The sequence below is a fragment of the Chroicocephalus ridibundus genome, chromosome 8, assembly GCF_963924245.1.
Source record: "Chroicocephalus ridibundus chromosome 8, bChrRid1.1, whole genome shotgun sequence".
NCBI lineage: Eukaryota > Metazoa > Chordata > Aves > Charadriiformes > Laridae > Chroicocephalus > Chroicocephalus ridibundus.
The window spans coordinates 24,572,761-24,589,290 of record NC_086291.1 but is presented as its reverse complement, the minus strand read 5'-3'; the positions used below and the strand labels follow the sequence as shown (position 1 = coordinate 24,589,290).

At 37.8% G+C, this 16,530-nt stretch overlaps 1 protein-coding gene across 9 annotated transcripts in view; it reads right to left on the bottom strand.

Moving 5' to 3' along the window:
* Window positions 1-16,530, bottom strand: part of DDX59 (DEAD-box helicase 59) — a 28,949-nt gene that overhangs the window by 2,750 nt on the left and 9,669 nt on the right. Inside the window, exons 2-7 of one of the 9 annotated variants that reach the window (XM_063344261.1) lie at window positions 7,554-8,160; window positions 5,264-6,093; window positions 2,764-2,931; window positions 2,094-2,183; window positions 1,473-1,724; window positions 444-596 (exon numbers count right to left, since the gene is read on the bottom strand). In XM_063344261.1, coding sequence (XP_063200331.1) covers window positions 444-596; window positions 1,473-1,724; window positions 2,094-2,183; window positions 2,764-2,931; window positions 5,264-6,082 — 1,482 coding nt within the window. In that variant the 5' untranslated portion in view covers window positions 6,083-6,093; window positions 7,554-8,160. The other 8 variants (XM_063344266.1, XM_063344260.1, XM_063344265.1 and 5 more) reach the window with 8 other exon arrangements.

The following is a 16,530-nucleotide window of genomic DNA, read 5'->3' as shown; positions in this document are numbered from 1 at the left end:
TTTGTATTTTGAACCTCTCCAAACATAGGCTAGGGTTAGTTATGCAGTGTAAGAACACACCCAGTGGGATTGCAGAAGAAAGAATGGTCCCCTTGTATTCTTGATTTAAATAGGAATACAATTCACAGAGGTAATTAGAGAGAGCTGAAAACCACAACTTTAATTAAAAAAAAATCATCAATTAAAGTTAAACACATATTTAAATTCCCATTTCAAAGCAAATAATCTAGGAAATAGTCACCAGTATTTATCTGCATTTTAAATGGCATTATTATCTACAGTTTTGCTTGGTCCCACCTGTCTCTCCTCTTCCCCAGCAATACTTCAGGTTTTACTACAGAGAAGCAGTAAATTATGACTTAACTCACTCAAATTAAGTCACCTTTAAAAAACCTGGCCATTTTAAATCTATCAAAACCCCCATAACTTTAGGTGGCACAAACCTGTAATATATCTGTTCTTTCCACCTGAGACTTTTCAGAATGCATAGCTGTACATTGCAATCCTGTAATTTTATGAACAGCATCACTCAACAGATCTGCTCCTAGTTTACAGTCCACAAATACCAACACTGGAGGCTTGAAGAGTTTCTTATCCTGTAAAATTAAACAGTTTATGTGAGAAGGTATTACAACAGTTTGCTGCTCATAATCACCAACTCTGATTCAATTTATTCTGCTTATTATCTCTTAAAATTAACCGCTTTTAGATGTATAAATGTTCTTAGGCTCGAGATAAGAAGGAACAAGATACCAGCCATGAAACTATACGAATCTGTACATCATAAACATGTAACGATTTGTAGACTCAGAACCCAAGTTTATATCAATACATGCATTTTTTAGAAGTCAGAAGCTTTATTTTATGTTTCTTTAAATATTACATAATAATTCTGCATTTCTTTAGGTTCTGAGGTTCAGTTAAAGATTCTTATTTACTTCTTGGATAACCTCAGCCAACACTCCAAAATTCCCCTGCAAAATACTCATAAAGATATATGTTATTATTCATATTAAAAAAAATTGAAGAATTAAATTAGCTTTCTCACTGGTTGCTTTAATGACGTTTAAAATGACAAACCACTCCCAGGCCATAAAGCAGCAAAGAAAGTTTAAGATCAAAGACCTGCTCCTTTACCACTCACAGATAACCAGTACAAATCTTTGGCATGCCATATTGCGAATCACAAAAAAAAAATATCAAAACTGTCATTTTTAACTTGGATCCCAGCACAGGAATACAGTTTGCTGCTGCACAGAAGGAGGTGTGAGCGATGGGGATGGAGTAATCCCAGAAATTGCCATTAAAGCTCCTACGTGGCCGAACTACTGAACTAGTTAGTGCAGTTATATGCTTAACCTCACTCCACCTCTTCACTACATGCAGATTAGAATTAAAGATGACAACCTGACAGAGATGTGAGACATGAATAATTTTATAAATTGTTCTTATGAGAAAAATAGTACACTTACATTTAGTATTTCAAAGAGCTTTTTCTTTTTAGATGGCTCTTCTACCCACAAGATAATTTGGCGAACATTGGAACATGGCAGGTTCTTTTCTCCAATTGTTATTCTTACAAAATTGTGCAGAAGCTGATTTGCTAAGTGTTCAATGCCCACTGGAATCGTCGCTGACACCAGTATGGTTTGATGATCGTGAGAGATGTCTTCCAAAATATCCAATACTTGCTGCTGGAAACCCATTTTTAACATGGTATCCACCTAAGTGAAAAATATTGGATTTGTACCAGATTTTTCCATAAACAGCAGACTCCTGAATTTGAATTGACAGAACCACCATAATGTGTATGATTGGCAAGTAATCCAAATGCAGGAGTATTTTCAGTCACAGTAAAAGCTAAGTCAGAAAATTAAAAACAAATGGTTCACACTGGTCTATAAGTATTACCCTGTCAGGTATCTAAGTCTTTCATAACCAATGGAACATGCATTGTTCAAACACATTTCAGATTGTGTTAAAAACTGAATTTTTCTCTTAAGAAATACATTTCATCTTTATAATGAACACTCTGTATGTTTAATCAGTTTGACTAGGCACCCACAATACAGCCCTAATAACTAAAAACTTACTTCATCCACCACTACAATTTTTATGCCACACAGTTGAACAGAACTTTGCTTTAAAATCTCAAGTAGTCTTCCAGGTGTTGCTATTATAACCTAACAAAAGAAAAACAAACAAACAAATAAATAAATAAAAAAAACCCAGGGGTTAGAAATTCCATGAAAGGACAGATGACTGTCCTAGAAAAACCGTAAAGTTACAGCACATGGGTGAGAAAGGCACTAATTAGTGAAATTACTTACGTTCAAATAAGGCTTAAAACTTGAACAGGTAACTTAATAAATCATGAAGCTTCAAAAGGAAATGTACCTTTTAGAACTCTAGTGGAAGTGTCTAAATACAAGCAATGTAATCTGCATTAAAAACAAATTTTGACGTAAATTACAACTCCTTGTCTAATAACATGGCATATTTCAGTCTTTGAAACCAGCAATATCATGCACGAAACTTTTTATAAACCAAAAAAAGCTATTATATGCTTAATCAGACATCAAAATGTAAAAAAAAAAAAAAAAGTACTACTGTAACATTTTCAAGAGCTAACATTTTACTAGTTCAGACTTAGGAAAAACAAATCTTTGTGTGTCTATGCATGTCGACAGTTGCATTTTTCTTTTCTGTGAATGTCATGAGAACATAACTCTCCACAGGATCTTTCCACGGTATAGTCCTTACCTTAACACTTTGCTTGAGACGGTGAAGCTGTGGTGGCAGTGGTAAACCTCCTACCAGGAGAACTGTTCTCATGTTTGGTAAACCAGCCATCAGTTCCTTAGCTTGTCTCTCTATCTGAATTGCCAACTCCCTTGTTGGTGCCAAAATAAGGGCAGATGGAGTTTCTGTCTAGAAAGAGGGGAAGAAATCTGTTGAACATGGAATTGCTTTAATATTTAGATTAAAAGCTTTCTATCTAAGAGAGAAAGCTTTTTGGGCGACTCAATCTCCCAATACTAAACTATAAAGTACATAGTGCAGCTACTGTGGATACAATTAGACTGCTAATATCCTTTCTATCTGAAGACAGAAAGGGATTATACCTTTAACAATGCAAGCCAAAGAAGTCTATGCCTCAATTACTCAACTTTTGAAAACAAAAAAATTAATGCATGTGTAAGTGCAAAGTTAGAATAGCCTCGTGACCACAAAAAAAGGCCCAGAAAGCTAGTAGTCATTTGTAAAGATTGGGTTTTTTTCTATTTTAGTTATTGCACTGCATCGGTAACATAAATTCAGAATAAATTCCACATCAACTCAAAACACAGGATGCTAGTTGAATCTAGAGATCATACAAAAATTTTTTTGAAGTCTTGATATTACAGGAACAGAGTATTTTCAAATAAAGTCTTGGCACACCACTAAGTAAAAACATTAAGTATTAGCCAAAGAAGATAAGCAGTGATAGGAATTTTACACAGCAAAAACATATGTCTCTGAAATTTAAAAACAAAATCAATAACCCCTCTGACCCACTATTAGTCAGCCAGGTAGAGACGAATCATTAAAGTGGTACAGTCTTAAATTTTTTTTCCTGTTCCTTTTATATAAGGATCTTCAACCAAGTCACCCCACTGATACTTCTGAAACCCAGAAAACATAAAATTACAAGTAGTAATTCCTCTCAGATTAACATAGATTCCTAATTCCAGTTAACACTTACTAACAAAGTAAAAAGAACATAAAGTAAAACAGGGAGAAGGGGGGGCGGGGAAGGCAGAATAATGGTCTAGCTCCAAGATGCATTATTAATTATTAATACTGATCACCTCTTCAGCAAATAAACAAAGCCTTCTCATATGCTGATACTACAATCATGAATTCACTTAACGGTTTTCTGGATGGTATTTGTTTATTTCTGGTCTTCACTGGAATATTTACAAGTGACCAACAGTAGAAGGTTGTTCCTTTCCCACTACATCATCAAAGGAACTACATCATTAAATACTTGTGCCAAGAAGGGCTTTTTGAGTTGTTTTCAACTGGGCAAGAGTGTTTAACTGAACAACTTAATCACCACAAAAAAAAGTTATCTATGTAGATGTGGAGAAGCCAGGAACTGTCAAATATCTCACACACAGATTACCCTTATGCTCTTAACACCTCATCTCTCTTTTACATTAAAAATTAAAGTTATTTTAAATAACAAAATAAAATTCTTTCTTGACATAATACATTAACTTGTAAAGTACCCTGAAGATGAAGAATCAGAAAGATCATGTAGCGAAATTATGTATTATTCATTGAGGTTCCAATTATGTGCATGTTATTATAAGCATATAATTGTCTTGCAGACTTTAACGATAATCAGAGAGAGAAGATACTGGAGTGTAACACTCCTGTTCTTAAATGCTCCAATATAATGCTTCCATTCTTAAAACTAATGCTACAGTACTTCAGAGATTAAAAGAGTTACTTAAATAATCTTTAAATTATTAATTTTAAAAAAATTTTATACGTGTGTGGATATACATATAAAGGCATCTAAACAGTCCAAAATATCAACTAGCGTCAGGTCCAGAATTTTGACATATATTCTTATACATCTCTGTTTGAATAAAGCCACTAAAGCAAAAAAGCAATACTGAACCACACACAAGGTTCTCATGTACTTCTCATCATACATTCATGTCCTTCACAAAACAAAAGTTTTATTAATTGCTTTTTCCCAAAGTATCAAAGGGGAGACAGTAAAACTACAGGATTTCAGAAATTATATAACCCCAAATTCCTGCAGTTACTTGATGGTCAGCTGAACATATTCCAACAGAAATTATGCTGTGAAATTGTGTAAATGACAAAAAATCTCTTTCAGACATCTCATATATCAAGATATAGGAACAACTACTTGCAAAGTGCCTGGAATTATTTTCACTTTCTATTTTAAGTCGTTTAGAAAGTTTACCACAGAATTTAGCTACATTTCTTAACAAGGAGAAACTGTATACTAGGTAATATTTACAGAGTTGCTTTATCACCTGACCAAAAGTGAAAAAACATTCAGTCATCAAAAACAATCAACACCCTCCCTCCTCCAAGAACCAACGCTCCATCAATCAAAAGTAAAATAAATCACTGAATGTCAGTAAAAAAACCACTGCAATTACATTCTCAGTTACATTGAAAATCCAAGAGACAAAGTTGCAAACCACATTTCTCAAAACACACAAAGTTTCATTACCTCTTTCAAAACCTTCATAATAACAGGCAGTAGGAAGGCTGCTGTTTTTCCAGAGCCTGTGTCTGCGCTAGCCAAAATATCCCTCCCTAATAGTCCAACAGGGATCATTTGCATTTGGATGGGAGTTGGGACTTCATAGCCAGAATTCTTTAAATTATGGTTTAAAGTTTCAGGAAAACCACAGTGTTCAAACTCTACAATAGGTCTTGGAACTTGCTGGCCCTGGACAGCAATACCTAGCTGCAGTTTAAGGTTCTCAACCTGCTCATCTTGCAAACCTAAAATAAAGGAATGATCTTGGTAGAAATAAGGTGTATTAAGCAGGTGAGTTTCTGCTTGAGATTCTGCTTTTGTGAGTTGATCAGATTTTAGCTTTGTTTCCTTTTCTTGAGATTGTAGAAGGTGTTTGGCTTTACATTCCAAGCTACAAATATCTTCATCTGTTTTATCGCAGATATACTCTCCGTAGCGACCACACACAACACATACAGGTTCTCCAGGTTCTGGCCAACGCTGCGATTTGCTGAAGGATTTTATGGGTTCTTCCGAAGAGCTATCCTCATCAGTATTTTTGTTGTCCTTTCCCAAAGTTGTATTAGCAACACCAAGCTCTCCAGCTACAGGTTCTGTGTGTTCTTGTTGAACTTCATTCAAATTGCATCCTGAAGCAGAGGTTTCTGTTCTAACCAACTTACAGTCTTGGAACTTGGTGGTCTCCTCTAGCAAAGATCCTCCAGAAGATAATTTATTTTTCTTAGCTGTACAACTTTTGTCGTCATCAGCAGTCCTCTTGACTTTAACAGATCTTGGTAAAAACATGCTTCAGTACACTAGAAAAAAAATTATTACAGTTGTTAGAAACTACTACTGTTGAGAAAAGTACACTTTACTATTTGCCACAAAAACCCAAAAAATCTAGGAAATATATTTGCGAACCTAGAAACCAACTTTCAATCCCTGAAAAGATCTAGAAACTGCCTTGTTTAAAAGTGATCTTGGTCTTCATGTTGATGCAATGTAAAGCAATACTTGAACAATGGAGAGAATCACCTACAGTTAGTTTTCAATATTAGACGTTTGCAGTTGCACAAAAACTTTGATTTTCACTATCTGTTGGGAAATCTATCCATTTTGAGAGTTGGTGATATAGAAACAAAATATGCATTCTTCTGAACTAAAAAAAAACCCCAACCAAACAAAATCATCAATTTTGTAAAGGATGTGATCTTTCGTACAGGACCCACCCAAGACCGTTACTTTTGCTGTCCTTTTCTAAGTCCACTCAAATATAAGAAGGCTGTAAGCTTTGCAGATCTGTTTAAGAGTCCACCTCTGTTTGTTCAGGGTGTCAGAGGAAGAGCAGACTTACGCGATCAATTTTCCAAGTCTCTGCTGTAATACAAGGACGCCGAATTAAGTGTCCATAAGTGACTGTAACTTCTATACTCTGAAATTTTCAGTTGACTCTGAAAGCATCAGATGTTCTCACCAATCGTTTGCTATGGTACAATCGGTAAACAAAGCGCACAGAATACCGTAATTTTATTCCGAATTAGTCGGACTGCGCATACCAGTCTCTGTCAACTTCTTTTTGCATCAGCTTTCTAAAAATACACAACGCTACCTCTGCTTTCACAGACAACTTTTGTTTGATTGATTATTTTTCTGCGTAACTCAAAGCAATTCGGAGCGGTTCTGCAGCACCGGCAGGAGTGTCCCCGGCGAGGTGAGGTGAGGTGAGGTGAGGTGAGGAGAGGAGAGCTCCGCTGCGGAGACCCGCCGTGCCTGGGTGGCGGCTGCTCCCCTCGCTCTTGGATGAGGCGCCAGATCCCAACACTTCATTTTTCGCACCTAATGAGGCCTTCCCACAACAAACCTCTTCACAAACTCGGTCGCCTTTCAGGTGAGGGGGGCAAACTGCGCTCACGAAGCGTGCCAGGCTGGCTAAAAAGACGATCCCTCCCCAACGGGCTCCTCGGGGCGGTCCCGTCCCGCTACCAGCGGACGTCCCGCTGGGAAGCGACCCCGCCCGCGGGAGGCCAAGACGGCGCGGAGCCCTTTCTACCCGCCCGCACCCCAGCCCCGCTGCTGCGAGGCGGAGCCCGGTCCCCACCTCCTCCTCGCTGCCGACGGAGGGACGTCGCCTCACGTACGGCTATCCACCGGCCGCAGGCCCCGCCGCTTCTCCTCACAAAATGGCGGCGGCCCCACGCAGGCGCGGCGGGGACGGGGCGGGGGCTCACGGCCACACGGGAACGGAACGGAGCGGCGCGGCGCAGTCGGGCCCTACCCGCTGCCGCGGAGACCTCACCGAGGGCGAGAGAGGAAAGCCCCGCGGCCTTACGCGGGGCGGGCTCCCCGCTGCCGGCGGGTGTCCGGGCCCGCGCACTCGGGCGGGGAGGGGACAGGCGCAGGGCCGGGTGATGTCAGCGCTGCGTTCGGTTGCGGCCTAGGGGAGCTGAAGGCGCGGCTGCTGCGCGCTTCAGGTCTGCGGGGTCCCCTCCCGTGTTTCCAGCCCGAGTCGCCAGATGGTGCACACGCACACAAGTGTTTGCTCACCAACAGGAGGTCAGTCAGCCTGCCCCAGGTACTCAGGACCCTGAGGTGGTGTCACCGTGTCAGCACTGTTTGCAGGAGGTGCTGGGTTTGAGCACAAGCAGGAAGATCAGAGAGTTCCCAAAGTAAAAGTGTACCCGGTGGCCAGGAATTATTTGGTGCATGGGAAGGATAATCTTGCTGGGAGCCATCTGGGTTGATGTACTACCGGGCGCTCCAGATACTCCCAAACAGATCCTTCTCTGACACTGATCCCATTAGCCTGAAAGCATCCATACTCATGGGGAGTTACATTTTCTTTCTGGATCATTGCTTTTGTTGGTGACCACCACCATTTCCTGCTAAAACAGAGAATCCATAAATGCTAGCAGCCCCTTTGGAAATACAGTTTAATGTCGTTTCAGAGGACAAGTCAGAGGAACCCGTGGGAATGGGGTTAAAAGAGAGACAGACACAAAGCTGGGGGCTTTTGAGCAGCTGGCTGCAGAATTCTGTAACATTCATGTCTAGTCACGCTTGAAACATGGTCTGTCTTAGAGTATGCTGGATTTCTCCACAGTAGGTTACCACAGTAGCAAGACAAAGTTAGTGCAAATAAGGGGTTTGGGTCTGCATGAGATTTTTACTGAACTGGTACAATTGGAAGAGACTATTAAACTCCTAGAAAGATTAAGTGGGCATTTCTAGACCTGAAAAAACTGTCAGGCACCTTTCACCCAAACTCCATACATTCCTCATTCTCTGTGAAAATCCCCACCTTTCTCTGATTCAGCCTCTGCCAGTCCACTTTGTTTGCACTGACTTTCTTTTCTTCATTTTCCCCTCCTGGAGAGTTTCTAACATAAGCTAATTTCCTTTTCTTACTTCCATTTTTACAAGGTCATTTCCTGGAATTCAAAAGATGATTTTCTCAATAAAGACCAGTATTTCAACAGTATTCAATATGATACGAGATGCTTCATACTCTATAAAGTCCACATACCAAAATGCAAACATCCTATATGTATCAGCTATTTCTATTTTTTGCTAACAGTAGATTTCTGTGACAGAAATATTAATTAAAGAAAATTAAAGTACCTTTTTATTATGGTAAGAACACTGTTGTATTGTGAAAGCTACCATTCTGCCCTCACCTGCTGTGAGAGAAGAGTTTGCACACTTTGATTACACAGACACATTCAAGTTCTTGAGATTAAATAATACTGTCCATACTGTAATACAGCTACTTAGCTTTTTTGTTCATAGTACATATTCCTGCTGTTCTAAGCTGCAAAATGCAGAAGTCTAGCATATGCGTTTCTGTGGAAGGAATAATGTAGTCAGTGGGTGTATTCCATGATTCACTTACAGATGCATGACTTTCAATTTTTGCTGTACCCTGCATTTGTTTCATGAGAACACTATTTTGTTAGTAATGAACACTTTCTAATTACGTACTGATTTATTTTTTTTTTTACAATCACTTTGAAGATACACACACTATGTTGCATTTTATAAGATCATTATTATATAACAAATTATTATAACTGCAACACAAATTGACATTCTCCAAACAGAAAACCTGCCTCTACTGTTGTTTATAATACACACTAATAGCTTTATTTTCTGTAGATAAAATAGTGTCAGATGAACAGAGACTTCATCACAGCAGTAAAGATAAAAGGAGGTCACAGAGATTATTCAAGCTGGTTAAAGACTAAAAGAAGCTAAGTATTGAGCAGTCTGCAGGATTATGTTATTCATAAAAAACAGCAGTCTCCCTCTCTTTCATTACAACATCAATTATCTAGGATTCCTTAAAGAGTTGTTGAATAAGGACAACTGTTAATACCTAATAAAAAAGTTCTGTATTACCAGAAAAGGCTGACACCTCTGTGATTATGGGAAATGTCACTGATACAGAATACTTGACTTTCCAAAAGCTGTTAAGAGGTTCCTTGACAAAAGTCTTAAGGACACTAAAAAAATGCAGGGTAAGAGGAAAAGGTCTTGCACAGACTTGTAATTGGGGTTTCCCCATCACTCACTCCCCTTCTCTGAAAAAGACTACAGTAGATCTTGAAATTAAGTTTTAGAAAAGGACTCTATGGATATTCAGAGGCGTGAATACTTGCAAGACACAACTACATAAACTCATAGGGGCTAGACAGCTATTGATAGTTCAGTCTTTCTTCCAACAAAATGATGATGAGTCAGGTATTAACAAAAGTACTAGCAAAATGGATTTTTTTTTCCAGCTATTGCTTTGACCCTCTCTGTACTCATAAATGCATTACTTTCTCAAAATTATTAAAGTACATGCTCTGCTTTGAAATTGTCATATGCTTTATAGTAAGCACTCCCAACTGAAAAGGAGTGCAAGCTTCCACAGAATGCAGTATGTTATTCTTTATTTACATGGATAAGTCAATCAGGATAGATGTACCAAAAACACTTTTGGAACAGATACTGTGCTTTGTGAGCTCACTAAATAAATGCCTTTTTTCCTGGAATAAAGCATAAATATTCTAGTCCAGTCATCTTCCTAAGCTTTTTTTGAATGCTGAAAGATGTCAGAGTAACAGATAGCCCTGGTCAATTTAATTCCTATCCTCTCAGCTCTTGATGCTACTAATCAGATCTGAGGTGAATGACATTTTAATAAGATTTCTGAACTTCAAGTTTTGTACCTTTAGAGTTCACCAGATTGTATAAAATGTGCCCAGACAAGATGCTCTCAGATATCCTACAAGGGTTTTGTCTTGGTATTCTTCCTTATAAAACTAGTTAATTCAAGCAGCAGCTGAATAAAGTTGTGTTTAAGTCCTGTTAGAAAACCATTAACAATTAGTACGGTCATTTTTGCACATGCTGGATAATTTATCCGGGGATGTCATAATGGAAAAATCTTAAGGTTTCCAGGTCATGTAAAGAAAAAAAAAAAAAAGTAGCATCTGTATTTTGTATAGTCACATTGTTATTTCATTTACTTAGTAAAACACCAAGAATTTATAACTTTTTCATCTTGTCTATGCTGATTATGTTCCAGTACAATAGCAGCCTAGGAAAGTATTATGTAGAACCCCCTGTTCAAATGCTTTAATTAATACGCCTCTTCAGCATGACTTCTAAAATATTAGGAGCTACAGAAATGTAAGAATGCACACACAAACCCACATATCCAAAAGGACTAATACATACCAACATAGATTTACTACATAGATTAATAGTAGATTAGTAGATTACAGCAACAGATTATTTCAATTTTATGCAAATTTCTGTTAGAATAACAAAGATAGCAACTATTGATTAAATGTCAAAATAAATAATGAAAACAATAATTCAAGCACAAATTATTAGTACTAAGGTATGACACTTTTTGGTCTAGTTTAAATTATATCAAGAAGATTTATCTATATTCACTCGGTGTTTCTGTACTAAATATACAGAAAGCAAGTGTGGCATCTTGAATTCCTGCCCTCAATTTAAAAACAGGCACTTTGCCCTAAAACAGCTCACAGCCATTCTCTAGAAGCATGAACCAACCTTTCCCATCACTTGCAAATAATAAATAATTCAGGAAAACAAGATTGGATTAAAGCAGGAGTCTGAAATCCCTCTTCTCCCAGGCACACTAAATCCATAAGAAACAGGCATTCTGCATACTAATTCAGAGACGGTGTCACAAGCATTTCAAAGAGCTGCTTGACTGTAGCATATGCCTCAGCTGTCCACAGCGATACCTCCCAGAGCGACCCTGTTAATTAAAACCTGTACCAGAACACAACCTGTAGGCACCTCTCCATGAATCTGGCAAGCAGGGTGTTCTCAAGTTCCACGCAGTGATTTGATTAACTGGTAAATACATCCCAAAGGGTTAGTGTCCAAAACATTTTAATACAGTGCATTTTAAGTTTCCTTTGTAGGCAAAATATCCTCATGTGATGTCTGAATATTCCACTTAGAGTGAGCTCCCAGTGTATGCAAAACTGCTGAGAATAGACTCACATTAGTGCCCAAATAGCACCTAATGCATCACTCCCTCAAGTGGCAAGTGTCAGTACTGACAGATCTGAAAACTGAAGTGTGCCTCAAAAGAATGTGTCTCATCAAGAGGAATAGTTTTGATTTTTTCCTTTATGCTATTAATTATTTTAAATATCTCAACATGTATCCTATGTATCATTATTCTAAACTAAGGAATCCCAGTGCCTTAATGTTGTTTTTAATGTTATAATGGCTGAAGAGCATGAAGTTTATGAAGATGTCACTTAAAGAATAAAATTTATTCCCTGAACTATTTTTTTTTGAAGCGTGCCCCAATACATATAATTGCAGCTAAGAAAACATCCACTGCTTGGGTAGAAGGGAGGAGGAATCTCTTTACATTCAGACGGCACAGAGGTCAAAGAATGTTTACTCGGGGATTGGCGCCTATATCTGCTCCACCTGATGCAATGAAACTAAATATTTTCCTGCTTCTTTAACATTTTGTGATTTTGAAGCCACTCAGCATATTTGTAGGTAGGTAGTCAACAGCATCCCAAACCATACTTAAGGAATAGTTCTTTGACTGAAGGAATCAGTGAGTCAATGACTCCACTGGCTTCCAAATTACAGCTTTAAAGGAACCACACAGGAAATATCAAGATAATCTAAAAATAAATAATGGTGGCTAACCATTAACTAGTTAATTCTGATAATATTCATACAAGATGTCCTGATTTAGTACAGATTTTGCTAGTACAGTATACTTATTCTGAGGCCTAGCTTTTCTAATTTTGCTTAATCCATACAGGCAACTCCTAAGCTTTTTGAAAGCAAATAATTGGTAAAAGAAGTCTTGGACTAAGATTTTCAGGCTTCCTGAGCACTCTCTTTGTTTGAAGAGACACACTGTAAGCAAATATTGGTTGATATTAGTCTTTGCAGAAATCTGTGGTAAAATTGGAATTAAAAAATAAACTAATTAAATGTGAATTCTTGAAGCATATTACTGCAGTAGGTTTTCTTTAAAAAAAAAAAAAAAACACAAACCAAAACAGCAGTCTTGCCCTGAAGGCCCATCATTAAATGCCACTAGTCCATAGGGAAATAACTGTACAGGGCAAATCATGCAAAAATTATGAACATAATTAATGTATGTGATTATATGCTCAAATACTGCATATAATATTTACTTCAAAAATTGATGGACTCTCTAATTTAATATCACCATAGCCTTAGCACAACTGTAAAAACTACACTGAATGCAATTACCAGCTTCTTTGTACAAGATACAGAGTAACTTTTTACAATTCAAAAGAACATTTTTAGGATATGAGAATCTTTAAACCAACATGCAAATCTGTGTTGGGTCTCCAAGATGTACAGAATAAGGATTTGATCAAGAGATTGCAAAGACAATTTTAAAATTCCAGTGACTTCAGTAAGCAATAAACCAGAACCCAGATTCTTAGAGAATTCAGGTGGAAATTAACAAGATTAAATAAATCTTGAAATATAACTTAATTAGAGATGTAGAATTCAGAATGAAAAGTTCTCTCCTTTCACATTAATCCATTTTTCTTTCTGAGAAGATATAAAACATTATATTTGAAAGCTGCTTACCAGTTTGCCATTTAGATTTGTGTTCCAATTAATAAGGCTGTTTGGAGGCATATGAAATTGGCATCTATTCTAAAAACAAGACAACACTCCCACAACACGCACTTACTGAAATTAAACCCTTCCCCCTGCCCCTGCTCCCCCCTCAAGGCTCTGGGGTCTGAGACAAAAGGATGGGAGAGGAAGAAAAGAAAATCCACAAGAGACAACAGGAATCATTAAGTTCCAGTTTGCCAGATGACCTGTGTTCGATGAATATGACCACCTGCCCCCTGAGTAAACTCTCTTTCCTACCATATCACTTCTTAAGAGATTAAGACCTTTCTCAATTAATCAGAAAGTATGATAAATGTAACAGTTTATGCTCTGGTACATTGCATTTGTACTACAGGGAGGCAGGTGGAAGCAGCACAGTTATAATCCATTAGTGTGACAGACTGAAGGAAAAATTTACATCATCAGCCTTTTGAGTAAATGGATAATAAGTTTCCCTTTCCACCTCTAAAACTCCTACCAGCATTGCTAGTTTTGAGAGCAGAAACCACCGTACAAAGAATGGTCTGGAAAACACACAAGAGAGCTGGCTAGAAACTAGACTTCTTACCAGTCATCCTGTTAAAATCTACACCAATACTAATCTGATTTTAACCTTCATACTTCCCTATGTTATATTTGGCCCCTATTCTTTCTCTGCATGAAGTCTAAAATTTGCCTAGTTGAATCCCTCACACAAAAATTATTAAAGGCCATGGAAAGGCTATAACTGCATCTACAAAAAGCCAACTCACTGTTGCCAGAGTAGAAGCCAAATTCAGGATGTCCCCACTTACTGAGTGACTGCCAGCTGTGACTATTGCCTTTGGAAGCCACCGGCAGCTGTTAGAAAACAGAGGATCCTTCCAGCTGCTGTACTTTCTGCCAGCATAAGGCTTGGTGGCAACACAGCTCCAGGATTCAGGTCTCAAAAAGCTTCCTTTGTGTCAGCCTTCACCACTGTTCTAAGTGACTGTTACTGTTGGGCTCCAGCCTGCGGATTGCTAAATTTCTCAAATGTCACTCTTTGTCTACAGAGCATTCAATGCAGTCTTAATAGTTTAATTAAAAAAACTCACCTCATGGATATTTTTTTTTTTTCCTCTGACTCATACTGCAGGTCTCCGATACTAATTTTGCAGACCTGCAGAGTACTTGCCATTAATTTCACTAGCACAGATCTTTGTCACGTGCTAAAAAAAGACATTGTACATTCTGCTAAGCAAAACAGAAGATAAAAGAATTGTGACTTAGTTTACCAAAAAAATCACAACTTCAGCTAAAATCTGTTCCAAAAGAATTGTAATGAATATAAATACTTGGTCATCAAGTAGGCCATTTGTCCACGATTTTTAAAGATAAAAGTATAACAGATGGCTTCAATTTCAAAAGGCAAACCATTTTTTACTTTCTTTTATCTCCAAAACATGTGCGTCAATTTCACTGTTCCTTCCCTAGATATGTTTTTCCTATTTAATTCTTATGCAAAGAAAATAATGAGTGAAAATTTTGTTAAAATTTGCTATGGTTAATGCTCCTCCCACACACACACACACAATTTCCTTTTCATAAACTCAAATACCCATAACCCTGGGAAGCTGGAAAAGCAGGGCTCAAGTCTTCCGCCAGTTCCTCCTTACTAAATAACGCATAGCCATTTGCAACATTCTAAAAATTCTAAAAATGTATTTCAATATAGCTAAACATGCCATGATCAAGTCACTACCGAACCAACACACTACTCAAATTTTAAGGAGTTAAAACACCTATGTAATCTGTAAGTGAAAACATTTTTTTAAATTCCAGTAATTTAATTTGCTTATTCATTTTTCTTGCTTCATCAATGAAAAGAATTATCATTAATCTGATCATATATTTAAACTGAATTCATCCTTGCACTTTGATATTCACTCACAGCAAAGATGAACTGCCCTCCCAGGCAAATACTACTGTGTAAATAAATGTGTAACAGTCATCCTACTGAGACCAAAAAGCACAGATTGAAGAATGACAAAGTAACAGGACCGAAGAGCAGGTCTCGGCATCATTTATACCTATCTTCTGGCATAAAGTCCCTTGTCAGTGAGGGAGTAAAAGGCTTTAGGCTATATCCCAATCTGGGAATACCAAAGTCCCATGCATCAGTCCAAAGACAGATGAGGTAAATGAAGAGGGGACCAAGTCTACGCAAATGCCAAACTAACCTTACCCTAAGCCTTAACAGTCCACCTCTGAATACTTACCATGTCAAAACTTGGCTCTACTTACAGGTTTCTCGGGGAGCTCTCGTTTATGTTCTTCTGAGAAACCCAGTTCAGACAAAATGATTGACCTCCTAGTTCACTTCCAGCTAAATCAGCCCTTGCTGGTACCAGCACAACAATTAAAACTATCCCCCCCAAATCCAAACCGATGAAGTAGAAATGACTCGTCTGAAAACAGCTTCCACTCCATCCCTTCACACAAATCCAGCCAAAATCCCCATCTACCCAAAATGAGATGAAAACGTTCTCAGAACATGGCTTGGCTCCTCTGATCAGTCAGAGAATGGCACTGCACCAAACACATGATAGTGTATGGATTTTTCTCATGGATGTTGCTCTTACAAAGCTCTGTAAGGAAGTATACTATTAAATATGAAAACAGAAAACTGAAGTACTTTTGTCTTAAGGGATACATCTAAAACTCTGTGTAATTAAGTTTTATTGCATGAAAGAGAGAATGGTTTGTTTTCTCTTTTAAGCTAGACATAAACAAATACAGACAAGGTGTGATAAAACTGAGAACTTGAAAGCATTGAATAAGTAAAAATACTAATAAACACTAATTATATGAGACTATGGTATTCAAGATAACCAAAAGAGATGAGAAACACCAAAGTTCAAAAAAATATAAAGCCTTTAATTCTCTCTTGAGCTTTTGCTTCTGTGAATCACTCGCAGTATTTATCAATTACTTGTTATAAGTACTAAACAGACAAACCACCACTTCTCATGACATAGTGACACTAAGCTGTCCATCTGTGATTTAATTGCACACTTCAGGACCACAGGCTGCTAAAGGTAAACCAACAGATTTGTCCTTCTGAAATT